The sequence below is a fragment of the Rattus norvegicus genome, chromosome 8 (genome assembly GCF_036323735.1).
Source record: "Rattus norvegicus strain BN/NHsdMcwi chromosome 8, GRCr8, whole genome shotgun sequence".
In the NCBI taxonomy this organism is placed as follows: Eukaryota; Metazoa; Chordata; class Mammalia; order Rodentia; family Muridae; genus Rattus; species Rattus norvegicus.
The window spans coordinates 45,392,071-45,418,806 of record NC_086026.1 but is presented as its reverse complement, the minus strand read 5'-3'; the positions used below and the strand labels follow the sequence as shown (position 1 = coordinate 45,418,806).

The 26,736-nt window shown below is 41.7% G+C and overlaps 1 protein-coding gene and 1 long non-coding RNA gene across 6 annotated transcripts in view; one reads left to right on the top strand and one right to left on the bottom strand.

Moving 5' to 3' along the window:
- The window catches only part of LOC102549473 (uncharacterized), a 23,612-nt gene extending 3,165 nt beyond the window's left edge, over positions 1–20,447 (top strand). Inside the window, exon 2 of the long non-coding RNA XR_593824.3 lies at positions 60–20,447. This is a non-coding gene — a long non-coding RNA (uncharacterized LOC102549473). The remainder of the gene's footprint in view (positions 1–59) is intronic.
- The window catches only part of Msantd2 (Myb/SANT DNA binding domain containing 2), a 33,838-nt gene that overhangs the window by 4,646 nt on the left and 2,456 nt on the right, over positions 1–26,736 (bottom strand). The window contains exons 2-3 of one of the 5 annotated variants that reach the window (XM_056984514.2): positions 2,307–2,406; positions 920–980 (exon numbers count right to left, since the gene is read on the bottom strand). In XM_056984514.2, coding sequence (XP_056840494.1) covers positions 920–980; positions 2,307–2,406 — 161 coding nt within the window. Of the gene's footprint in view, positions 1–919; positions 981–2,306; positions 2,563–3,550; positions 6,164–14,858 lie in introns of those variants that run through there. The other 4 variants (NM_001427012.1, XR_001839312.3, XM_056984517.2 and 1 more) reach the window with 4 other exon arrangements.

The following is a 26,736-nucleotide window of genomic DNA, read 5'->3' as shown; positions in this document are numbered from 1 at the left end:
CCATCATGTGCCATACCCATTAGTAAGTTAAGCTAACAGTTTTCTCTCTTTCTACTTAGATGTCATGATCTCAGAAAGGTAACCACTTCTCAGTAGGAGATGGCTTGGGTTTCCGGATTAGTGTCGCGTCCTGCTCCTGAAGAGGACTGGGGGAGACTCATATTCCTGAATGCTCGCTCACCCCTTCCCAGGCGCAGTCAATCAGAGAGCATTGGGGACCCTTTCAGTCTAACGACTGCACTGCACGAGAAGACTCACAGTGGGGGCTAGCTGAGCTGCTGACTCGCATTTCTATCAGATTTCAAGATCACAATGTGGGGTGCTTCACACAAGGCATGGCTGCTATGAATTCAGTGTTACCAGGAAGAAAATGAGTGGTGCTCTTCATTTAGTCCCGAACTTTATTTTTTTGTTGATAAGGAACTCATTTAAAGACACTAAAAAGAACTGTGAATTTAACAGATGGTGTTAACTCTTGGAGGGAGAACAGTTGGGCCAGTGACAGGCTCTATCCTGACGCTCTATCCTGAACCTTCTCAGTCTGTCCTCCAAGAGCTGTTTTCTACATGTGTAAGTAGGTCACCTAAGAGCTTTCTTTCTGATTCTCAAACTGTAATGAGAGAATTTAAATGTCCCCTCAGCCCTCCTACCATTTCACTCAGCCCCATTTAAAATCAAGTCCCTGTGGCTCTTAGTAAGCATGTGAAATGCACAATCACACACGGAAAAACGCATCTTCATGTGACAATTGTTTCTTCTTCCTGCACAGAAAATCCGGCAGTTCAGGTCCCCAGTGGTAGACTGAGGAATGAATGAGTGGAAGTTGTCGTGGTCTGTACCATGATCCTCCCAGGTCACTAAACTTACACATTGGTTAAAAAAAAAAAAAAAAAAAAAAAAAAAAGAAGCATCTACTTACTGTGCCTCTTCAGAAGACTCTTGTTTTATTTTTAACGTTCTCTTTGAAACTGGCATATCATCTGAAAAACAAAGAATTTTAAAGTAAATTATATTTTCCTGAGTAGTGGTATACATTTACGTGAGTTAAGTAGCTCTGTTTACTGCCTGTTCTGTACTTTATCCTGGAGTCTAACACTGTCCCATACCAGATTTAAAAATGTAACTTTATATAATGAGATGCGAACATTTATATGCAAGATCAGAAACCAGGCTCCACATGCATAAAGCTCCTCAAGGTCACCAGTGGATTTCAAGCAAGGAGCTTAAAGCTTAATTTTGCTGCCAACATGATTTTAAAAGAACAAGAATGGAAATGACTCTGCTCTATTTAGGTTTTCTGTGTAGGTTTTACAGGGTAAGTAATTATCCCCCAATACGAGGATCAGCATAGTCTGCATTCCTCGGGGCCTGGTGACTTAACTCTTCACAGCAAACAGGGTTATGATATGCTGCGGTGGCTCAGGCCTTATTGTTCTTGTGAGATGAAGAGACAAGATCATTTAACATCCATTCATAGTCTTCAAATCTTCACATTCTTTTACATATGGCTAATAATCTTAACAATTTGGAGCCTCTTTCCTTTTTCCCTTCCAACATTTGGGAGAAATTAAAATTGCATCAATAGAAAACACAATAGCTCACTCCTTTCCTTTATTTCTCTATCATCAGCAAGATTTCTGTTGTTTTTTTTTTTTCCTTAAGCAAGGGAAACAAATTTATACTGCCAACCCTGCCTGCACTTTCTCAGAGTCACCTGAGCACTTCCCTTGGCAGAAGGGCATTTCCTACTAACACACTCATTACACAACTAGCTGCCGATGTACACAGGCTATAGCTAAAACCTGATCAGTTCCCAAATACGAAAGTCAAACTGGGAGCACCTGACATACAGTGATACACGCAAACAAAAACTGCATGTAGCCTCTTAACTGGACCACATAAATGTAGACTTAAAGTAGTTGGGCCAAGAGTCAGTGCTCTTAGCAGGAAGTCTTAGTGCTTACAAAGAGCAGGGGTATTTTGAATTGTGTAAAGTTCTGACAGTGAACCTCCTTCTGTGACTTGGGTTAGGAAGTCTTCTATCTTTGGGGAAATTAACAGTTCCCAAGTCACCAAGTAGCCAATAGCAATCACGACTTAATGGTTTGATGCTAAACCAAGGATGCTCATGTTGACTCAAACAGTTTGGCAATATGCCTTGTGCTGATAGCACTAGAAGTCATTACAGATGGCAAATACCATTGCACTACCAGGTAGACAGACAGACAGACAGACAGACAGACACACACACACACACACACACACACACACACACACACACACACACACACACACTGTTTTCTTACCCAATTCCTGATCTGTTGGATAGCCATGGAGATCCTGACTGTGGTTTCCCCAGTCCTCCTGTGAATAGTCCTCCATAGTGCTGCCATCTGACTCCAGCTCCTGGTACAAGCCACTACTGTTAATAAGTACAGGCTGGCAGGGCTGAGCATCCCATCCTCCCTGACCAAACACCTGTTCCAACTGTTCAAATGTGTAACTGCTCTTTCTTTTCCCAACACCATGTTCTTTCACCCGACTGTAACACCTGCGAAGGGTCTAAGACACAAAGTCTTTTGTTATTCCTTTAAAGCTGTACTTCCTCCTCCAGATACGGACCACAGATATTAATTACTGTCAGACAGACACAGACAGACAAACAGACACATTGTTACAGGAATGCTATTTCAAATTCATTATTATATTAGAAAAATACTAGTTTAGCATTTACTCAAACATGTTATAATTCAAACAATTATTTTGCAATTATCAATTAAAACAACAAGAAACATTACAACATTATTGCATATACCCAATACACATATTTTATGCCCCCTCCCCCATTTAAAAAGGATAAGGGGGAGGAAAAAAAGAAATACCAGCCAGCCAATAGGATGCACACCTGCCACAGGAGAGAGAGCTGCTATGGTGCCCAGAATTTGGAAAACGTGAGGGAAAGAGGACAGAAAGAAGAATTTCCCCAAGTGGAAAACATCGTCCTTAGTCTTCGTTAAGAACAGGGGAAAATAGCTGTCTAGACCAAGTAGCTAACAAAACAGATCACTTACAGAGTCTGTTCCTTCCTAACTCACTCTGTCATGGCAAAAATGTCTACAACTGGAGCAGCAATCAAATCAAATGCCTGTCACAAGCCCCTAGTCTCAGACACAAAGACCAATAATAGCACATTAATACCTACATTTTACTAATCTATCAACTCACACTGCCAGCTAAACAAATCAACAAACCAACCAACAAGGCTGACGTCCTTCTCAGGTGGGTGAGGAAGGGAGCCATCTCATCATTCGGCACAGCAGGTAAATGCATTATACAAGCTTAAACAAAACCTGGGTAACTTCTGCCTTGTTCCACTCTCTCATTTTCTAGGGTCTTTATTTCTACTATATATTTCAGACTGGCCCAGTTCCTGAAATTAATAGTACACCTCATGCTATCTTACCAGGTACATCAAAAGGACACCAAGGACTCAGTCTCAACTTGAACCCAGCCACATTCAGGCTGTGCGATGTCTGCCTGTTTGCTTTCCTTTCCTTCTAATCACTCTTCCCCATCACACGGTTTCACTGACAATTTGCTTGAGACAAAACCCCCTTTCCCTAATGGCTCCTAAATATTTTCTAATTTAGCTGCTAAAACTAGTACATCTCTAACCTAATGTATAAGCATTGTCAAGACTATAAGACTTTCCTAAAGGAGAGATTACCTTCCATCAGCCAACATATGACCTATTCTCACCAAACTAAAACAAGTCTGGAACTTTACGGATCTCCGTGAGGTGCAGGATCTTTAAATCACAATTGACAAACTACAAGACACTTCCTCAAGGACTCTTTAAAAATCTGTTCCCTGAGGCCTGAAATCCAAATAGGCAAAAAGAATAATAAGAGCATGAGCCACAAGGTCTCCTGACACAGTCACCACCTGCAGCTTGGACACCCACAGGAGCTCCTACCCACTTTCCCTGTCAAAGAATCTCTCCCACCACCTCAAACAATCCTTACAGAAAACTGAGGCTTCACATAAACTCTCTAAAAATCATCTCGGCTTTCTTTTGTAACAGAGAATTTTGACCCCATAGGACAAAACTTTTCTTAAACAATCAGGAACAAAAACTTGGGAAATGTGTGTCACGGTCAAATCTCCCAATGGAAAGAGACAAGCGCTGCAAATATCATTTGACTTCGAACTCCCCTCTCCCAGCGCCCTTCCCCCTCCTCAGAGATCGGAATTTGAATTGCAAACAGCCTCTGACAATTTATTTTTATCTTACGATGTCTAGTTTCTGCCTCCAAGAACACCCCAACCACTCCTGACTCCTCCAAGACTGTAAATACAGAGTCCCAGCCCTGACCATTTCCCCTCCTGAGACCATAAATGGAGATGGAAACCATTGCCCTTCTTGCCACTCATTGGCTTCCTACAACAGCAAAGTCCACTCAGTTCGGTCACTGAGAGTTACCCCAGAAGCCAAGGAACCAAACTAACATTCCTTTCCAAGAAGGGTGTCATCCTTACAGGAAAGTGACCAGGGCACAGCAACTCTACCATTTTCTTCCTATATTTGCAAACATTTATTCTCATCAAAAATAGGTTCACCAAGTTCTTATAATATACATGGGGAGAAACCAGAGAAAAGACATTTTTTTCAAAGCCACCAAATTGAGCTTACAATTTTCTTTGGTTATGTAACTGTGAATACTGAAACCAGCCATCTCTGACAGCTATAAACACCTTTTACTTGAAGTATACACCTGTAACACATGTTTAAAATTAGCACAACGTGCTGACATCTACCAGGTGTTTGGTAATGTCTAACTTGATATACTGAAATTGCATTAAAAAGATTTCCAAACTGACTTTCTCTCCTTCAAGATAGAAATACACGTAAGCAGTACTTTGTAGGTCTAATAAATACCACAAATTCAAGGGCAGTCTGTTTAAACAGGGCACATATATCCACTAAGATGGGGGGCGGGGTGCTCAAACACCAGCTTAACTGCTACTCTTAGACCCACTAGGATTCACTAGAGAGCTTACACATAGATAAAAAGGACACTGGAGACCTTCCAATTCTTACCACCCACAGAAAAGATTGTACAATACATTAGCCTCCGAATGCTTAATCAAAGCATATCATTAAAAGACTGGGCGGCTGTATCAACAATCCTAAACAAACCAACTAAAACCCTCTCTAAATCAGAGATCACGATGCTCCCGAGTCCAGGAAAGAAGAGGCTGCAGCTCCCATTTGAGTCAGCTACCGAATCCGACAAGACCCACCAGCTGGCTTGCTTGGTGATGTGCACTCCACTTGAGCAGCAAGGCTTGCTTCACTCACCTCACTCACCTCAGAAACATCCAGCGAGCTCACCTCCAACTGGAGAACTCTACGAGTACTAACGGCTACTCTTCTGAAGATAACAGTTAACCTCCTTACTGTGAGAAATCTCTCCGGTACACTGATGTTGATAGTACATTTTCGCCTCCCTGGAGGAGGGGCTGTAGGACTAAACTATCCACCAAGACAGAGGTCATAAAGAGTCAAGGAAATCTAAACTGAACTAGGTTCAGCTGAGCAAGGTAACAACTTGAAGGGGCCGAACCAGAGTTGTGGTGTTTCAGAAATGCCAGGTGAATGCTTACTCAATCCACCACACCAAGTGCTTAGGTTTCTGGGCTACGAACGGAAAAGAACCCGAGAAAAGGCTTGAGGGACGCTCCCTTACCAAAGCAGGGGGAGGAGGGTTGGCTGACCACTGAAAATCTATAGGACAGAGTGAAAGTCTTGCCAGAGTTTAAGATTAAAGTAAAAGGGAATCAGAGGATAAAAAGATGACATTCATTGTGCATGAATGCATGGGGAGTCTAAGGGAGGAGGGCAGGTAAACAAAGGCAGGAGGTTTAGATTGGCAGGATTGAGGGCTTGACGGCAGCAATGCAGAGAAAGACCCAGGGTTACAGTACACGTAACATTAAATACAGTGCACAATGCAGCTATCTTGCCAAAGTAAGTAAATCCAGTATTGGGTTGTGTAAGCAGAGGAATCACATGTAAGCTATGAAGGTGGCTCTTCCTCTCTATTCAGCACCGGTGAGGCCACAGCTGGAGCACAGCATTCAGGTCTGGGCATCGAACCAGCTACAAGAGAGGGAAATTGTAGAGTTCAGAAAAGGGCAAATAAAATAATGAAAGGCTTGGAAAATAAGGTCTACAAGCAGGGCCAGTGATCTCAAAGGCCTTCCTGACATTATTAAGTTCTCTAAGGCTGAGATTTAGGCTTTTCACTTCATAGTCCTCCAATCCCTGCTCTTGCGTTTGGGAGGCGGGAAGAGCTAGTTAGTTCTTCCCTGGTTTGGGAAGAGAGGAGGCAAACTAAATAGCTCATGTCATGTAGGCATAGGCCAAGAAAACTGCGACTGGCAACTTACCCACTCCGCATAATACAACAGTCACCATGACAAAACCACGGCTTTAACAAAATTGGCAACAAGTGGACAGAGCATACAATGAGCAGGAGCAGAAATAAGGCGTAACAGCTATGTAAACGTGTGGCTTAAAAAAACACTGGCTTCACTGGTCTAAGATGTCAGATGAGAAGTGAAGTGACCCTGAGGGGAGGACAGCTTAGGTATAATAGCAGGAAACAATGTTATAAGAAAAAACAGTAACAGCGTTTCAAATGGAGCTGTTATAAACTGGCCACACTAAACATGCATGTTTACCCCAGCAGCCAACTGAATGCCACAAAACCAAAATTCCTCTCACACAAATGACTAAGTAAGGCAAGTTTTCAAAAATCATATACTCCACCAAAAAAGTGGGGAAATCAGAATATAAATCTCCAGTAACTATTTTTCTTATAGAAGTGTCCAAATAACACCTCAAGCTGGACATAGCAGTTCAGTTCTATAATACCAGCACACAGTGCAGAAAGACTGCTGCAAGTTTAAGGCCAGCCTGCTGAGGCCTTGTCTCTAGAAAACAAATAACCCCACTAAACAAATACCTCTGACTAAGACAAATGAGTAGTCTCTGCAAAATAGATCCTTTTCCTTTAAACTCCTATTACAGTTATTACCTGAGGCAACAAAATAAGTTTAAAAAAACTGAAAAGGTCTGAGGACACAGCTCAGTGCAATGCTTGCCTAGTAGTAGGCCCTGGGTTCAATCTTAAGTAACACCTCCCCCTCCTCCCCAGCCCCCCAGCCCCCCAAACACAGAGCCTGAGGCTATGGCTCAATTAGTAGAGTGCTTTCCTAACACGTTACCAGCAGGTGGCGCATGTCTGTAATCCCAACACTGGGCGGCAGAGGTAGGAGGATTTCTGTGAACTCCAAGTCAGCCTGATCTACTAGAGTTCCAAGACAGCCACAGCTAAATAAAGAGGTCTGACTCAAAAAAGAAAAGTAAAACTGCATAAATTCACATCTTTTGACATATAACTGTAACTCTGGAGTAGAAAGTACCTAAAACAAAACCATTTGGGAAAAACTCTTAGTATTATTATACTGGGTTTTCTGGTAAACAGACTAAAACCAACTAAAAGGAAAAAAGAAAGAAAAAGAAAAGACAAAGAAAAAATACAGGAGTTTATTTCACACTCGCCTGGCTCTGCATGTTAGAGAAGAGCAAAAACCTCCTAATTCTAGACATTTTGCTTTTCCTCTCCTTATGCAGGAGAAGTCCACGCCTGTGACGACCATGGACCCCTTCCTGGGAAAAAGGCACACATCACAAACTCCTCAATCTCCCTGAGCAGCCATCTGTTCTAAAGCCTGCTCTGTGGCAGAGGCTTCTCTCCAGGAAAGAATGAAAGCTGTATTCGGAAATCTAAGATAGGTAGACTTAATTTGTATGACAGACTTCAGACAAGGTTCTAAAGCCTGGCCCAATGAGGGCCAGCAAGATGGCTTAGCAGGTAAAGGCACCATAAATAATCCTTATAAACTGCTTATTTATATGTTTATTTTGTTATGGACATGGTTTCTCTGTGTAGCCTTGGCTGTCCTGGAACTCACCCTGTAGACCAGGCTGGCCTCGAACTCAAGAGAACTACCTGCCTCTATATCCTGACTGCTGGGATTAAAGATGTGCACTACCACACAGAGCATGTTTTTTTATGTGATAAAAAAATTGTTTTTTTCTGAAGTGACAATAGCAATATTTAAAAACTTCATTCTGGGCTACCCCATTTCAAAACAAAACAGAACGACTCCAACGAAAGTGGCAGGTACCATGGAAATGTTTGGCAAGTGATACAAATGACAAACTGAAAATGGACCCTAGGCATGCTGGGGACACACTTACAATGGAGCCCAACGTGGGCGGAAATGTTAAACAGGGTGATTTCCATACAGGATAGTATCGCAGAAAAAGCACCCCTTTAAAGTTGTCTGTCAGCATCTTTTCCAGGCTTTTGTCTGGTCTTGTTTTTGTTTTCTCACTACTTCACTCTTTGGGGCTCTGACTCCAAGTGTTATTCAGATAACATTGTCATTAATTTATTAAAAGGTGATAACGAGGGGAAAAGCACATTCACAAATATACTTCTGGCAATGGCAGAGGGGGCCATTCCTCCCCTTTTAAAAGTCCCTGCATGGGACTGAAGAGATGGCTCCACGTTAAGACCATGTGTTGGTTGTTTTTGAAGAGGACCTGAGTTCAATTCTCAGCACCCACATCAGAAAGCTGTAACTCCTCCAGCTGCAAGGGATCAGACACCCATTTGACTTCATCAGACAGACAGACAGACAGACAGACACACATGAGTAATAACAAGTTATTTAAAAAATAAGTCCCCAGGGGTTGGGGATTTAGCTCAGTGGTAGAGCGCTTGCCTAGGAAGCGCAAGGCCCTGGGTTCGGTCCCCAGCTCCGGAAAAAAAAAAAGTCCCCATACAAACTATGAACTAATTATTTCACAATCAATCATGCCCCCAAATTAAGACCACTCCCCTAACAACAATGCCCAAGTAACAACGAAAACCCTGACAGGCTTTTATAGTGATAACATTACCTTGCTCCTGAAATCCAAATCATTCACAGTTTAAAAGAGAAACAAGTGGGTCAGAGAGAAGGCTCAGCGGGTAGAGGAGCTTGCTGAATGGGCTGGCAACCTGAGGGCCCTAGAACCCTTACAGTGGTGGGTAGAGAGACGACTGCACAAAGTTGGCCTCTGGCATCCTCACGCACACTGTGGGGCACGCCTCCGAGAATAATTTTTAAAAAGGAACCTAAATAGCAGGCCACTTTATCCCTGTCATACGCTGGCCATGTGACTATCTTAGTTTGTACTAGCTTTCTTGCTGTAAACTAGCATAGAGCACACCGAGTGTTTTCATTCCTAACTTTTGCATTTATGAGATCAATCCTGACATCCACAATAGCTCATCTGAAAACTAAAGCTACTAGAAACCCTCCATGAGCAATGAGCAGTGAGGGCACTGGGTGATCTTGTAGAGGACCCTAGTTCAATTCCCAGCACCCACAAGGCGCTTTACTACTGTTTATAATTCTAATCCCCGAGATCTGAGGTCTTCTGACCTCTGAAGACAACCAGCACATACATGGTGCAGACATACATACAGCCAAAACATTCATTCAAGGAAAAAAAATTCTAGGTCCAAACACTGAATCGAGATTTAGCTAGTTCTGGGCTGGAGAGATGGCTCAGTGGTTAAGAGCACCGACTGCTCTTCCAGAGGTCCTGAGTTCAAATCCCAGCAACCACATGGTGGCTCACAACCATCTGTAATAGGATCTGATGCCCTCTTCTGGTGTGTTTGAAGACAGCGACTTATATATAATAAATACATCTTAAAAAAAAAAGATTTAGCTAGTTCTAAAAATGTAGTTTTTTTTTGCATTTACATGGTATAAAGTATAAGCCACAACTGTGGCTCTCTTACTGTTTTTATGAAAACTTAAGTGGTAAGCAACTTTAAGTTTACTCTAAGTCTCGGCCTTAAAGAAACCTAAACTTGTTTAGGACGTTGGAAGAAAATGTAGATGATCAGGATAGGACAGAGTGGGTACACCCCTATAATCCCAGCACTGGGGGGCAGAGGCTGGGACATCATTCATCCACCATAATCCTGTTACACAGTCAGTTTCAAGGCAGCCTGAGGTACATGAGATTCCATCTCAGGGGTAAAATGTGTTATTGAGTTTTGTCACAAGCAGAAATTATACTGCATTGGCCCAAACTTAATCAGCATGAGTGTGTCATTGCACATTCGTGGCTTCTTAACCAGTGTAAGCAGGGCAGCCACCATAGCAAAGCATTCCGATTACAGTAATGACTTAAGTCGATACACTATGTACTAATGAGTCAGGTAAGCACCTAAACTACCAGCAGCAACTCGCTGTCACCTTCAAGTGTTATGCATGCACCGTCCACACTTACATGTGCCACTGTGTGACTTTTTCCTATTGCTGCTCCGTGTTTTGTTAGACAGTTTCACTCTGTACCTCAGGCTATCCTGAAAACTCATGGAAATCCTCCTTTATCAGTCTTCCCTGTTACTTTTTGTCAACTGGCCATAAGCTAAAGTCATTTGGCAAGAGGGAACCTAAATTGGGGGGAAAAGTCTGTATCAAATGATCTGTAGGCAAGTCTATGGGGCATCTTCTTGATTAATGACTGATGTGGGAAGGCCCAGCTCACTATGGTTGGCACCACAGCTGGACAGGTGGTCCTGAGGTATAATAAAGCAAGCTGAGCAAGCCAGAGGGAGCAAGCCAGTAAGCAGTGTTCCTCCTCCATGGTCTCTGTCCAGGCCTTGCCTTCAGGTTCCTAAATGAGTCCAGGCCCTGACTTCTCTTCATGATGGACTGCAAGCTGTAAAAATGAAGTAAATCCTTTCCTCCTCAGATTGCTTTTGGCCATATGTACTAAAGAAAGAGGGAATGACAGGACTGCCTTTGTACAGGTTCATTATTCACAAAAATTCCATCGTGTGCAACACAACTTGTATTCATCATCCCTGCTGTTATCTCTAAGGTGGCAAAGTCCCTGACCCTTTACTCATGCAGTAAATAATAGAAGCACGAGGAAATGGCCATAATCTATAACATCTCTTGGCAAGTAAGCCCCATACTTACCTGTTTTTACTGTCGAAAAATAATTGTGCCTCGAAGATGTTTCTTCTGCTTTAATTCAAGGTCACCCTCTTTAAGAGGGGTTGACAGCCTAAGAACCACCACCATCTACTGGAGATGTGAACAAATGCCAATGAATTGTGTATAATAAAGACTTTAACCGTATCTTCACATGTGTTTTAAACTCTTCCTTAAAACTTTCCAAAGCAGAACTGGTGTTTTTTGTTAAGTCCTCTTTTATAACGCAAAACTCAATGTTCACTGTGAGAAGGAATATATTGATTATAAGGATGGACCTAAAAAGTTTATAGAGGTCTGGGAAGATGGCTTAGCTGTTAAGAGCACTGGCTGTTCTTCCAGAGGATCCAGATTCAATTCCCAGCATCCACATGGCAACTCCCAATAGTCCTTAAGTTCCAGAGGATCTGATGCCACCTTCTGGTCTCCTCTAGCACTGCATACGTATGATGCACAGAAAGATATGTGCAAGTAAAATATTCATAAACTAAAATGTTTAAGTTGATGGTTTGAAAGCATGAGTGATGAGTACCTGGGATGTAATGACTCAGCAGCCCACTTTCCATGTGGTAGATAGAACGTGCCCCTTTGTTAAGGCTTGGACACATCTGTCCTGACACATCTGCAGCTGATGTCTCTCTATAGACGGATGTTCAATACACCAGGCAGTGTTTTGTCACATTCAATCTTTATAGGTTTCGTTGTAAACATTTTGTGACTTTAATGTCCAACTGTGACAGCTTTCCAAAAAGCTGTGGTGCCAGTTTTCATTTTACAAGAGTTTTTGAGGAACTCAAAACCAAATGAGTCTAAAGCGGTAACCGTAACTGTATTTCTCTGTTCAAGCATACAACATTTGCAATCAATAGATAATTTCAACTGAGACAGATGACTTAGCATCAAAATAAGAATACAGCAAGCTGTTAGATCCCATAAATTGAATGAAGAAAATTAACTCTGAGAAAAATATACAGTATATAAAATGTCCAGTATATAAAAGGAACAGAGCTTAATCACACACACACACACACACACACACACACACACACACAGAGAGAGAGAGAGAGAGAGAGAGAGAGAGAGACAGAGAGACAGAGAGACAGAGAGGGTGGGGTGGAGTGGAGTGGAGTGGAGTGGGGTGGGGTGGGGGGAATAGTACGAGGGCTGAACACAGAGTTCAGCTGGTAGAGTGCTTGCCTAGCATGCATGTAAGTCCTAGGTCTGATCCCAGGATTACGTAAATGAGGTATGGTGGCAAATGTCTATAATCCCAACACTAAAGAGACAGAAAGATCAGAAGTTCAAAGCCATCCTCCTCAGCCATATAGTGAGTGTGAAGCCAGCCTGGGCTAAGTGAGACCCTATGTAGCGGGTAGGGGAACAGACAGAAATGAAAAAACAGAAGGAAAAAATACGTATGTATAGTGGTGGGTCCATCTGGATCCTACTACATGGTTTTGGTATTACATTTATGCTTTATGATCCAAAAACATTACTGCAGTTGTCAAAATTTAAAGAAAGTGGGCTGGTGATCCGTAGGAGGAAATAAACCAAGTTGTTATAAACACAGGATCTGGAACAAGAATGCTTCTCTATTGTCACCACCTGCTAGCTTTGTGACATTATCCAAATTAATCTCTCTGTGCCTTAACTTTTCCATCTGTAAAGCAGCGTTAAGGACAGTGCTCCCAACACAGATCTGTTGTGAGTATTAAATGGGAAGTAGAACATTTAAAGTGATATACCTAACTGCTTTCATTCAGTAAATGTTAGCTATTATGATCGTTACAAAATGACACAAGCACAGTGTGTGTGTGCACTGAAAGGCTCATGGATAAAGGTAAGCTGGAGTAGAGCAAAGCAGGAAATTAAAGTGTTATATCAAAGGCACGCAGTGAGCATAAAGTGTGAATGACACCTTCAAATGAACCTCTCTGTCAGGACTACATCAAAGACTCAATTACAACACACCTCCATCTATCTCTATAAAAGACCCTTACTGCAGCAATCAACATGGGCAGCGCTAGTGGACGCCTTTAACTCCAGCACTAGGAGGCAGGGAGGCAGAGCCAGGCAGAGCTGAGATTGAGGCTAGTCTGGTCTACAGAATGAATTTCTGGACAGCCAGGACTATACAGAGAAATCCTGTCTCAAGAAACAACAACAACAAACAAAACAAAACAACCTCCCCCCCAAAAAAACCCCAAAACCCCAAACAAAGAAGTCATGTAGGGAAAAAACGATCAAGAGTTTCAACCAACCCACATCATTCAACATGTTACAGAGAGGCTACCTTGACTTTCTCCCATTTAGTATTTATGATTTTAAGATGATTTTGTTTGGTAACATAAGCTCAACACACAATAGGACTTCATACCTAGATGAAGGTTTGTGACATTTACCCAGAATCAAATTTTGGAAACATCTAGCTTTGTCAACTGAGTCCAACAATTTTAGGCTTAGCATGACTATAACATGTAATTAACATACTGACATATAAACAAAGAAGGAAAAAGTCTCGCTCCTACCCAGAGAACTAAGCCCCACTCACTGGCAACCTATTCACAAGAAGCCAGTGCAAGGGAAAACTTAATACCAACAATGAAATTAGGTGCATGAATGACCCACACATTTTCTTGGAGTTTGGTAGAATAAAGAAAGCCATCTAGTTCCTAGTTTTGCCTCATGGAAATATACTGAAATTACAAGCAGGTTTAGCAGTCTTGTTGAAATAGAAACATTTTGGGGATATGTGGTTATGCTTGAGTAAAGAACTTAAAACTTCTTCCATTTTCTAAGTGTAGTAATATGGATACATTACTTAAAGGAAAAATGAAATGAGCACAACACTGACCTCAGTGAGCCCAAGTGCTGTTTCCTAATTTCAGCAAGAGAAGAAAATTAAGTACTTTGGCTCAGGACTGCTCACGCTGCATCAGGAGGAGAGGGGTGCTCTGAGCTAAGCACTGACAACAGTAACAGCACTTTGTTGCTGCTTAGGAAGGCATCACTTGGATGTGCACAATGTAAAAGAATTTTTAGAAAGCATGAAAAATATTCTCAACAAAAACAAAAGCCAATCACCCCATTCCTTATGTAAATAAAGGTGCAGAGTATGGTTTTTAAACTGAGGCCAATAAGCTTCTATCAGAGATACCACAAATGAGGTGCTTTTGTCCTGAGCTAACTGTTCTTATTTTGAAGCAAGCTACCACTATACAGCCAAGCTGGGCTCAAACTCTTCTGCCCCCTGCTGTCAGGTGCTGGAATTACAGGAGTAAAACACAGTTTGAATTAGCTATTTAAATATACCTATTTTCTCAAGTGAGAACATGAGAGGGTGCCTACCAGGCTCAATCCTCAACATTATACGAACATAAATATCATTATTTTCTATCAAAATATTGGATCTATGGTTTTGCTTTGTTTTGAATCAGTTTTGTAGGCAGGTGTGATGATGCAGACCTGTAATCCTAGAATCTGAGAGACAAGGGTGGGCCAATAGAAGTTCATAGCCGTCAGTTACATAGTGAGTTACACAGTGAGAACAAACTGAGCTGGAGATGCTGTCTTAAAGTTTCTTTTCATTGATATATCCCCTTCAATGCCTGGCATATGAAAACGGATTCACAAATTTTTGATGGGTGAGTGATTAAAAATTCTTTAACATTATGTCTGGGCAGTTCAGATACCACATACAAGGTTGACTTAACACATTCTTCTTTTTTTTTTTTTTTTTCGGAGCTGGGGACCGAATCCAGGGCCTTGTGCTTCCTAGGTAAGCGCTCTACCACTGAGCTAAATCCCCAGCCCAACACATTCTTCTTTATAAGTTACAACCCAATCTTTCTTTCCATGTAGAGAATAATATTTATAAATTAAATAAATAATAAAAGCAGATTTGATTATATGAACTTTTATTTTTAATTAATATAACTTACAAACATAATTGGCTTATTCAAATAAATGAAGTCATCTAAAAGGAAAAGGTACTGTAAGTTTCAAAAGTTTGAGCTATTACAGTGAAACAGTCTCACAGAGGAACTGCAACTAGCAACACAGAAGTACACAACTTCCTATCTACTCTATCAAATACAGTGAATCAATAATATTTGCTAATTCAAAATACGATTTTCATTAACGTAGCTGAGAACACAAGAAGAAAACCAAAGTGATGACTGCTGTCCTAGAATTCCTGAGAACAGACACAAGTCTTTATTTCAGTAAGGCTTAACAGCACATCCTAAGTGAGCTAAGTGATTAGCGCCAAGGAACACAGAAGTGTTCCACAGGCTCTCAGGAACTCTAAACCACAAACACATGGTAACTACAAAGAGTTAAACACATGTCTTTTTCCAAGTGCCAACATCATTCATCCAGTACTCAGAACAGTGGAGAGGCTCAGCACAGATCATAAATTCCAGATAACTGTGGCATATGCATAAGAGGTTCTAGTTCATTAAACATCCATTTTAAATACATTCAGAAATGTCTGTAATGCCAAAAGTAGGCAGAATAAAAGCATGATACATAACCCCCCCCATGATGAAAAAGTTAATAAGTACGTTCTTATCCCTATGACCATAAAAATTGCTTAAAATCTAAAACATTGCCAGGTTTGTTGGTGCATGACTTTAACCTCAGCACTTGGGAAGCAGAGCCAGGTGGGTCTCTGTGAGTTTGAGGCCCACCTGGTCTACAGAGTGAGTTCCAGGACAGACAGGACTACACAGTGAGACACTGCCTCAGAATCACTCATAAATGAATGAATGGATAGATGAATGAATTGCATTAATAGTACTTGCTAGCTGTTTTTGAAACTTTGAGCTCTTTCCCATTTTATTTCATTTTCTAAACATTATTTTCCATAGTGGCAGGGGCTGAGGGGTGTCCTTTCCCACCAAGGGAAAATACTGCTAATGCAGTGGTCACAACCTTCCTAATACTGTGACCCTTTAATATAGCTCCTCGTGTTAGGATGACTCCAGACCATAATATTATTTTGTTGCTACTTCGAAACTAGTTTTGTTACTGTTATGACTTGTGATGTAAGTATCTGATATGTGATGTGTGAGAAATGGTCATTCTACCTCCAAAGGGGTCCTGACCCTCAGGTTGAGAACCACTGTGCTAATATATCTTAGCGTAGTGATAAAAGCACATTTGTATGATAATATATAAAATCTGGCCCAACATGGCAGCATAGTCTTATAATCTAAGCCTTCCATAGGTGGAGACAGGAGGACTGATCCAACTTCACAGCTAACCCAATCTACCTGGTGAGGACTAGACCTGCCAGGACTATCTTGTCTCAAAATACTTTAATTTTTTTTTTAACTGAAATCTTAGATCTGAATTTTAGTTCTTATCCTCTGGCAAAGAAAAAGAGCTAGAGAAGTAGGTAGGATAATCACTTCTGTCCACATCTGTCCAAACTGGACAGACTAGAGACTAAGAGAATGTATCTTCCAGGCCATAGGGCAGGGATGTCCTAACATGGTGTTCTATGTCTACCTCACTGGGTTGTGAATAATGAAGCCTAACACTTAGCCATGAAGTCCCATAAAGGTCATCTGTGATCATAGCAAAAAAATGTCAAAGGTAGATAGGCCATTCCAGAACAAGTTAAGACCAACAAATGAGTCCCTCAGGAACTGTGCCAGGTATGCATGGACTGTTCTCCTCTCCCAAGCTGCCACTGCAGCTGCTCTCACTGTCTGCCCAACTCACTGCAAGAAATGATTTCAAAATGGCCTCCGTGCCTCCGCTCTTACCCTTCCTAGTCATCCACATCACCGCCAGTGACTGCTATAAAATGAAGACTAACCATGTCTCTCGGTGACTTAAAATGCTTTGCTGGCTAAGGATAAAGCCCCACTCCCCTCCTGATTGTCAGTAGTCTCCTTTGTCTTTCTACCTACTTCCCTTGACCCTTCGCTCTACCAGGTGTTCCACTGAAGAATCTGGAACTTCAGGCCATCTTGGAATAACTCTACAGGAGTGTAGAGTGGGCAGGCGATGGCTCTCGTTTCTGGGTCAGCTGACCTAAGTTTGATCCTTGACACACACCATCTTCTGGCCTCTACAGCCACCAGGCACACACATGCTGCACAGATGTAATGCAGGCAAGATGCCCATACATACAAAATAAACAATTTTAAATATAAAATAAAAACTTTTAACACAAGCACAAAGCTGAGAGTGTAAAGTAAAGGTGTTTGCCACCGAACCTGACAGACCTGAGTTCAATCTCTGAGGTCCAACTGGTAAAAGGAAAAAAAAACCAATACCCCAAAGCTGTTGTACTGACTTGCACTCGAATGCCCAAGAAAATACACACATAGACACCGTAACACAATAAAAAATTAATAAAATTTTCAAAAAGAGCAGATTGAGAAATTCTGATATTACCTCTGTATCATCCAGGTCTTCTTTGGGGGAGGGGCAGGGGCAGGTGAGATGGGGTCTCAGTCATGTAGGCCAGGGTAATCTTCCTACCTCTATTAGCTCAGCTCAGTCATCTTATATCTAACTAAAGATGGGTTCAGAAGTCAATTTTAGTGCCTGTGACAACTGCCCACATAGGAACTAAAGAGACATCGCCCACTGGAAAACAAAAACTGCCCTAGTAAGGACATCACTGGTACCAGGCTGTAGTCTCAGCATTACAGGTTGCTGAGGCAGGAAGATCATGAGTTCAGGACCAACCTGAGCCACATAGTTAGTTCTAAGTCAGTCTAAGCTACAAAGCAAAACTTTGCCTCCCTGCCTGAAACAGGAGCAACAAGGGGCTGGGGGTAGGGGTAGAAGAGGAACATGGAGGGAGGGGGTCCTAGTGATGCAAGAGGGTGCCTGGTAAGATGATTGAACAGGAGCTAGCTTAGGTCAGAAGGATGGATGTCAAGTAAGGGACATATGAAGAAGACCAAGTCTGAGAAGAAGGGCTGAGCCTATGGGCACTGAGTAACAGGAGCTATCCTGGCCCCTACAGTGCTACCCTATAGCAAAACTTATCTAGGGGGCCTCAAGTATCTCTGGCCTACTTCATGACCCCGGTAATGGCTCCCTGCTACTGAAGACTTTCCAAGGTGAAGATTACCACCTATTGCTGCTCTATCAATGTGCAAAAGAGCAAAGAACCACAGCCACAAACCCTTAGTGAGAAGCACTCACAGAAACAGGGAAGTCGGGCAAGCATCTCCTCCAAATGTAAACCTTGGGGAGTGGAACATCGAGGATGAGTTCCTCGAGTGAGTTTTAAGCTGCCTTCCCTTTCTCTGTTCCTATAGCTCTTCTATTCTGCCATCCCCTGAGAATAGCAATGTAGGGACAATGTGACCCTCAGTTATGTGTCCTCCTTCCTCTCAGTTCCCTATACCAGTTTTAGGTGCAGAATGTCTGGAGACCACTGGGACTGAGCTACAGACAGGAAGGGTAAGGGGTGCCTCAGGGGGGCTTACTGGGGAAGCAACACTGGCAAAGACTGGGAAGAAGGAAAATGGGTGTGATGCCAGGGACAACAAAGAGGGTTTAAGTCTGTGTTAGGAGTTTCCACATCCATAGCATTAAAGAGGTTCAAAGCTGGCCTGCCCATGTTCAAACAGGGGAGAACCTACTGGAGTAAAGTGCAGTGTCAGCAAGTTAGTGTCTGTAAAGCACATGGACCAGTCTGTGGCATGTGCTCAATGCTACATTACCTAGTGCAAGCTATCGTTATTATTTGGTAAAATTTATTTCTACTATATTACATGTTATAGTAATGTCCTAGTCCCCAAAGTAAAATATATTCTTGTGTGTGATAGCCAAATAAAAACGTACAACTTTGGGTTTTCTTAAAATCAAAATTAAAGAATACAATGCATTATAGATATTTACACAACTACAGTTCAATACAAAAATATGCTAATAATCAAATACGTAACCTAGAACTGGCACATTCACTCAAATGCCATCCTGAAACTACCAGTTTACGCTCAGATGGTTCTCTATGACACTACCAAGCAATCATGCACCGATTCTAAACCACACCTTCACCATATACTACACAGCAAATTGTTCAATTAAAAGGCACTGCTTTTTAAATCACTTAAAATTTTTGGAACAATTTCACTATTTAGAAGAATCCGGGTTACACTGCTCCTGAGCTCCACACCAACAACTCATCTGCTCTACTGCCTTCTGCCCAACTAAACTTCATGCTACCCTCAGGTAAAGCCTGGGAGCCGAGGGTAACATGCTCCTGAAGCACAACCATAGTGCCCAACGAACTTGGTATCAACAGCAACACAACCACACAAACTTCACTACAGAGCAACTAGTTCTTCAGCGTCTATCTCCTTCAGGTAAAGGCTCACCACTGTACCTCTCAACTACTGTAAGTAATGAAGCTTTAACGTCTCTATTTCAGACCTTATTACTTAAAGAAAGCCTGGATCTCAAGGATTGAGTCCCAGTGTATTAGTAAGAAAGATATCCAAAAGATAACCAGGGCTACGTATTTCCTCTGCTGACTGATCAGGGACCTAAAATCCTTGAAGATTGGGGTAATCCATGCTATTTTTTAGGAATCAAGTTTAACCTATGAATTTGGAATGACCAAAGCAACGATGGGTCTGAGACATTGCGCCCTTCAAATGTAATGAGAATTATCTCCTACTCCCTAAGTCAGCCAACACCAACAAGGATATTACAAGGAGTCTCAGATTCAGAGTACATTATTCATAAATTTTACACCCATTTTTGTCTTACTCATCCCAAACCAGGGTATTTTATATATCCTAGTAATTCGTATAAAACTTTAAATGTTTTTAGATTTATGTATGTATGTGCACCACGTTCTTACCCGTGCCCATGGAGTCAGAGAGGGTATCAAAATCCCTGAAACTGGAGCTACAGAATAGCTGTGAGCCACTATGTGGTTGTTGGAAACTAATCCGGGGTCCTTTATTAGCACAACAAATGTTCCTAACTGCTGAGCCATTTCTCCAGCCCCTAATTTACATTTTTACTACTTACCTAAAAATGTTTTAGAGGGTACATGAATTCCAAAGTCTCTGGGGACTACACAGCAGAAAAGCTTGAAGACCATTAATTTCAGAGTTGCTCTGGCCAATACAACAGCACAGAGACATGCAGCTATCCACTTTAAGTTAAATTAAAACAAAACCCAGCTGTAGTCCCTCTGGTACCATTCCAGTTACTCACAGCACCTGTGGCTGTGCAGATACAAAGCCTATTACGTCACAGAAAGGCCTCCTGGACCTTATGTGCCAAAAAAAAAAAAAAAACAAAAAAAAAAACAAGAACTTAATACTTGTCCCAGTCAGCTTAGAATACTTTTAGTTCTTGGCCTAAACTCTCCACCACTTCGACCAGAGAACCACTTCAAAGCTGTCCCTGTAGAGAAATAGAATGGTATGACAAATGAAAAGAATTCTGACCTCCCTTAGAGGTCTTGAGCTTGGCCAAAAGAATCGTTTTAAAGAGTGCTTTAATACTCCACAACATTCAACATAGTAGCCATTTTAAAGTGGCTATTTAAAAGTTTGAAGTAACTTAATTGGAACTAAATATAATTTAAAATGCAGTTGCTTGGGCACACTAGTCACATTCTGAGGGCTAGTAGTCACATGTACCTGGTAGCAATCACACTGAACTAAGAGTTACAAACATTCCCATCATTACATAAATTTTATTGGATGGCAATGTTTATACTACATGGCTTGTTTCGTATTTTTCCTTTTTTGGGTTTTTAGACAGGCACTGATGTAACCCAAGCCAACTTCTCTATATGGCCAAGAATAAATGACCTTGAGCTCCTGATCATCCTGCCCCCACCTCCCAATTGTTGAGACTCTACTGTTCTACCCTGCCCTCTGCTGTCCTGGGGAAGGAACCCAATGCTTACCCATGTCAGGCAAGTATTTCTTCCACAGCTATATGCCCAGCTATATCCTTACACTTTCTAAATGTTTTTCTCTTCCTTTTCTTGTTTGTATTTTGTGATGGTTAAGACCAAATTTAGACTCACTGATAGAAACACAACTATAGATGTATCTGCAAGAGTGTTTCCAAAGAGGTCTGAGGTCAACTACATGCTACATGCTGTTCTCCAATGGGATGAGGTCTCAGGCTGAATAAAAGCCAGATGGTAAGCTGAACAACAGCATTCCTCTCTCTGCTCCCTTACTGTGAAGATAGTATCTTCTTCCTTCACAGCTGCCTGCAGCGCCTGCTGCCATGACTTCCCTGACACATGGACTGCATCTGCAAACTGTGGCCAACACATACCCTTCCTTCCACAAGCTGATTTGTACAACATTTTGTTACAGCAAGAGAAACAGTAATACAGAGTCTCTCTTTGTATCCCAGATTTGCTTGGCACTTTTCAATGCAGCACATGCCAACCTTGAATTTGCAATCCTCCTGCCTCTGCCTCATGAGTGCTGGAATTACAAATGTAAGCCACCAGACCCAGATACATTCTTCAGTAACTTTAAATTCAAAAAAAAAAAAAAAAAAGGCCAAGAAACAATTGAGAGTCTCATTCACTCACAGTTTTAGTGGGAGCTTCTTGTATCTTTAAAGCTGAAAGCCCAAGTGAGACCGAGCTCTGATAACCAGGATAACCTTGACCTGATAGAGCCAGGTGGCGTTTAACCTTTTGCTCAATCTCCCTAATGTTGGGATTATCGGTTTTTGCCACCATACTCTACTGAAAGAACACAGATTTTCTGGGTTGTTTTTGTTTCTAACAGTGCTGTGGATAGAACCCAAGGCCTTACAATGCTATAAGTGTTAATCACACTCCCAACGCCAAGCACTTAACTTTCAAGTAATAAACATGCTCTCCAGTGACAGTAAGATGAAGACAAGAGAACCGGAATATGTAACAAGTGAGAAAGACCTCACTGGTCTACTTATGTGGCTTACAACATTTCTCGGAAATCTTTCAACACAAAGAAGAAAAGTCTTATCTACAAACACCAAAGGAAAATCCTCAGGGATGGGCAGTCCATTAAAAGGCTTGTACAAGGAGAAAGGCATCTTTTGGCTCCAACTATTTCCGATCTATTGGTTCTCACAAACAGAAAGCTAAAATAAATACATTGTGCTGTAATGTGGGTGCTAAATGACAAATGTAATTCCAACATAATGACACCTGATGACCAAATGCAAGCAGTGTCCCAACAAAATCGCTCTGTGTGCTAGACAGATGCTGATAGCTAACCAGTCTGGAACAGACACAGTGAAGGCAAGTTTGTTAGGTCACACACAATACCTTGCCCTTCAACTTCAGGCAAAGCTAGACATATACATCTGTTCAGAAACATAAAGCCAACTCTCAAGAGGCAAATTTTTGGCAAATACCCATAAATATGTGACTTGAGAATGAAGTTTTCAGTGCATCAGATTAACTGACTGAAGTGTGAATGTGGCATCTGGCTCAGAAGTGAATGCTTTCATGAATCCTAAATCAAGACAGATCGTTCAGCTACTGAGGGCTCCCCTTTGAAGTTATCACTTACAATCTGCTTTACTCCTATGCCACTTTATCAAGTACTGCGCTGCATACGATCACTGGAGTTGTCTCATGCTCTTCTCAACTCTCCCGTGCGTAGGAGCTGCAGCTGAGTAAAGGTGCTCACAACATTACAGGGTCCTGATTGAACAGGGGTTTGCAACATTACAGGGTCCACACTGAAGAGGGGTTTGCATTCTACCATCGTCTGTCTAGCAGACAGCCCCACAAATAACAAGCACTCACGGTTCACTTGGTAGGTGAACATGTGAAGAAAAGTTTCATAAGGGAAAAAAATCATATGATGTACACAAAACAACACTAAAAGAAAAAGGGGGATAGCCCCTCTTTCTTTGTTTATCTGACTCCAAAGTTGAGCTGGAATAGTTAGCAAACACATTTTCTTCTGGCAAACAAAAACACAAGAAAATTTCAGAATAAACAATCTGTGTGGTACAGCAGTTTTAAACACATCTATTTATCCCAAAGACAGAACAAATGCCAGCATCATGGCAGACACCAAATGAAACTCTAAACAATGTTTGTGTCTGATTTTCAAGTAAAACATTGTAGCTTAGAAACATAGTTATGAACAATATTAAAAAGTTGAACTTCGGTAACAAAACCCAAGCGTTATTAATATTAATCTTAATATTTTGTTTTATAAGTAACAAGTACAGTCCAGAGAAGTGATGTGCTTTAAGACAGGCGGTTGGGTGAGGGGCTGACAGGAGTCAGCTTTCCAGTGCCTTAGGAGGAAGGCCACTTACTCCATTTTAGAGACCATCTAAATGGAAAAACTCATCACTACTCATCTTTTCAAATCAAGACAAAATTAATTTTAGAGGTGAGCATGGTGGCACTTTCCTATAATGCCAGTACTCACAAGGTACAACCTCTTGTACCTTGTCAGAAGTTTATGACCAGCCTCAACTGCGTATCAAGTTCAAAGCCAGCCTATACTACATGAAACCCTAACTCAAAAAAGTGAAAAGTGTACTGGTATGTGTCTCTATCTACACCCCACACCCCTGTTTAATATGTCCATGTATTTTGCCTCCATGCATATATGCCCTATTATCACTGTGTAGCTGGTGCCCCGGGGAGCCAGAGGAGGACACCAGATTTCCTGGAATGAGAAGTTTGTGAGCCTACATGTGGATACTATGAATGAACACTGCACATTAGCAATAGATTGGGCAGTATATGCAGTACTGCCTACATCCTGTTAAGGTGTTCGGTTTGCTCTGCAATGCTGAGAATTGAACCCAGGGCAATTCCATATACTGACCACATGCTTAACACTGACATCCTATCCCTGAGCATATATTTAAATAAGCTACACTGCTCTACACAAGCATGTCCTGGCTTGGGGACTGGAGAGATGGTAAGTAGTAAGATGACAGCAATAAGCACTTGCTGCTCTTGCTGTGGACCCAGGGTTCAGTTCCCAGCACCCACCCACTTGATAGCTCACAATCATCCAGAACTCCAGGTCCAGGGGATCAAATGCTTTCATCTGACCTCTGCATGCACCAGACACCCGCATGGTGTACTCACACACTTGTAGGCAAAACACTCACTTAAGATAAAATAAATAGCCAAAACAGCCAGGTGGCGACAGCTTTAATCCCATCCTTTCATCCCAGCATTCTGGAAGCAGAGGCAAGCAGATCTCTGAGTTCAAAACTAGTCTGGTCTATCGAACAAGTTCCAGGACAGCCAGGGCTACACAGAGAAACCCCGTCTCCAAACCTCCCACTTCCACCCCCGAAAAAGATAGAAAAATCTTTATTAAAAAAAAAAAACAAAAAAAAAACTTTCTGGTCTTCATTCTGACTGATTTTTTTCTTCAGAATTGCTTTATACATGTGCATGAGTGCAGGCCTATGAAATACATGTGTACACCAGCCTTCCATGTTTCTATGGGTGCCTAGAAGTCAGAAAGGGCATTAGATTCCCTGGAGGTAGAATTGCAGGCAGCTGTAAACTGCCCTCTGAGTTGGCTCTCCAGCCCCCGAATTTCTTTTTTGCATTTCTCATCAATGGTGACATGAGGCTTCCAAATTACTGTTCTAAGCTGCCACTTCTAAAAACTGGGACCTAGCGGGTTGGGGATTTAGCTCAGTGGTAGAGCGCTTGCCTAGGAAGCGCAAGGCCCTGGGTTCGGTCCCCAGCTCCGAAAAAAAAAGAACCAAAAAAACAAAAAAAACAAAAAAAACAAAAAAAAACAAAAAAACAAAAAAAAAACCTGGGACCTAAAGATTTGCTTTTAGGTCAAAGATTGTAACAACTTAAGGTTGTACTTTTCCTGAGTATAATCTCTATTCCCTGGGCAGCTACCTCATGACTCTGTTTTCAGTGACTGCACTTGCTTCTGTGCTAAAGATCACATTTACAGTTTTCTAAAAGGACAGAGCTGGGGAAATTTTCATTAACATGTTTTTTTTTTATTTGTCCCCAGTGCTGGGGATTGACTCCAAGGCCTTATAGAAAACAGGCAAGCACTCTACCACAGAGCTAGCTCCACAGCCTTCTGAGACTTAGCTTTAAAGCAGTATTTTTGAACTTGGGTCCCAAAGTCTGTATTTTTTTTAATTTTTAATAACACTACTATAAACTTTTATACATTCAGTCACAGTTTGTATCAACTTGACACAAACCCTAGATACATACCTGGGAAGAGGAAAACTCAGTAGAGGAAATGCCTCTATCAGACTAGTTGTGGCCTTGACAGTAAGGCATTCTCTTAATTGCTAATCGATATAGGCAGGCCCGGGTCCATCCCTGGGAGCATGCCTGGAGTATGAAAGAACGGTAGCAGAGCAAGCCAAGGCAAGCAAGCCAGTATGTGGTGTTCCTATGTGGTCTCTGCTTCAGTTCCTACCTACAGATTCCTTCCTTGAACTCCCGCCTGGTGAGACTGTTTGAATTAAAATGGCCTTCACAGACTCATATATTTAAATGCTTGCTTGGTCCCTAGTTGGTGTTTGGGAAAGGATTAGAAAGTATGTAGAGCCTTGAGGAATGAGATGTATCCCTCGGGGGTTAAACTTTGAGATTTCAAAAGCTCTTTTTTTTTTTTTTTTTATTTATTATATATATATAAGTACACTGTAGCTGTCTTCAGATACACCAGAAGAGGGCATCGGATCTCTTTACAGATGGTTGTGAGCCACCATGTGGTTGCTGGGAATTGAACTCATGACCTCTGAAAGAGCAGTCGGGTGCTCTTAACTGCTGAGCCATCTCTCCAGCCCCCTAATCTCTTCCTCTCTGCATCCTGCTTGAGAATCAGGTTCGAGGACTCTTTGCTACTGCTCCAGCACCATGCCTGCCTCTAGGCTTGGGCCAGCATGATGGTCTTGGACCAAGGCTCACCCTCTGAAACTGTAAACAAGCCTGCAATTGAATGCTGTCTTTAATAGTTGCCTCAGTCATGGTGTCTCTCCCCAGCAGTAGTAAACTAAGATATGTGGCTTCCCTAAATAATAGGCTATAAGCTGTTAGCCAAACAAACCCTTTCCTCTCCACACTGGCCTTGGTCAGTGTTTTATCACAGCAACAAAAAGTGAAAAAGAAAAAAGGATACCTTCCAAAATTCTTTCTAAACTTTCTTAGATGAACGAAGTATTTATTTAGTGCCTACTGAATGCCGATTTGTCTAGGGACAAGACAGACCAGAACTTGTCCTTACTTTTTAATTCTGGCAGGAAGTAGCATTAACAAGAGTCAAGTTTCTTGATCCAGATCATTGTGAGTCAAGCATTTCACAAAAACAAACATTTATAGCCCTCCTTGTCTGTTAGCTTCTAAGGTGTATCAGAGAACCCACCATCATCTCATAATCTCAAAAGACTAAAAGTTTGAGGTCAACTTGGTCTTACCTGTCTGAAAACAGGTAAACTGATCCTCTAAATTCTTCAGAGGCTCAATCTCCTTTCTTTGCTTTAGATTTCCTTCTCAAAACTGGACAATGAAGCATTCCAACTAGATATTCCCTGGTTGTTTGAGAAACAATTTTATGGAGAGATTTACATTCAGCAAGGTTTTGATAGCACAGTTTGAAAATC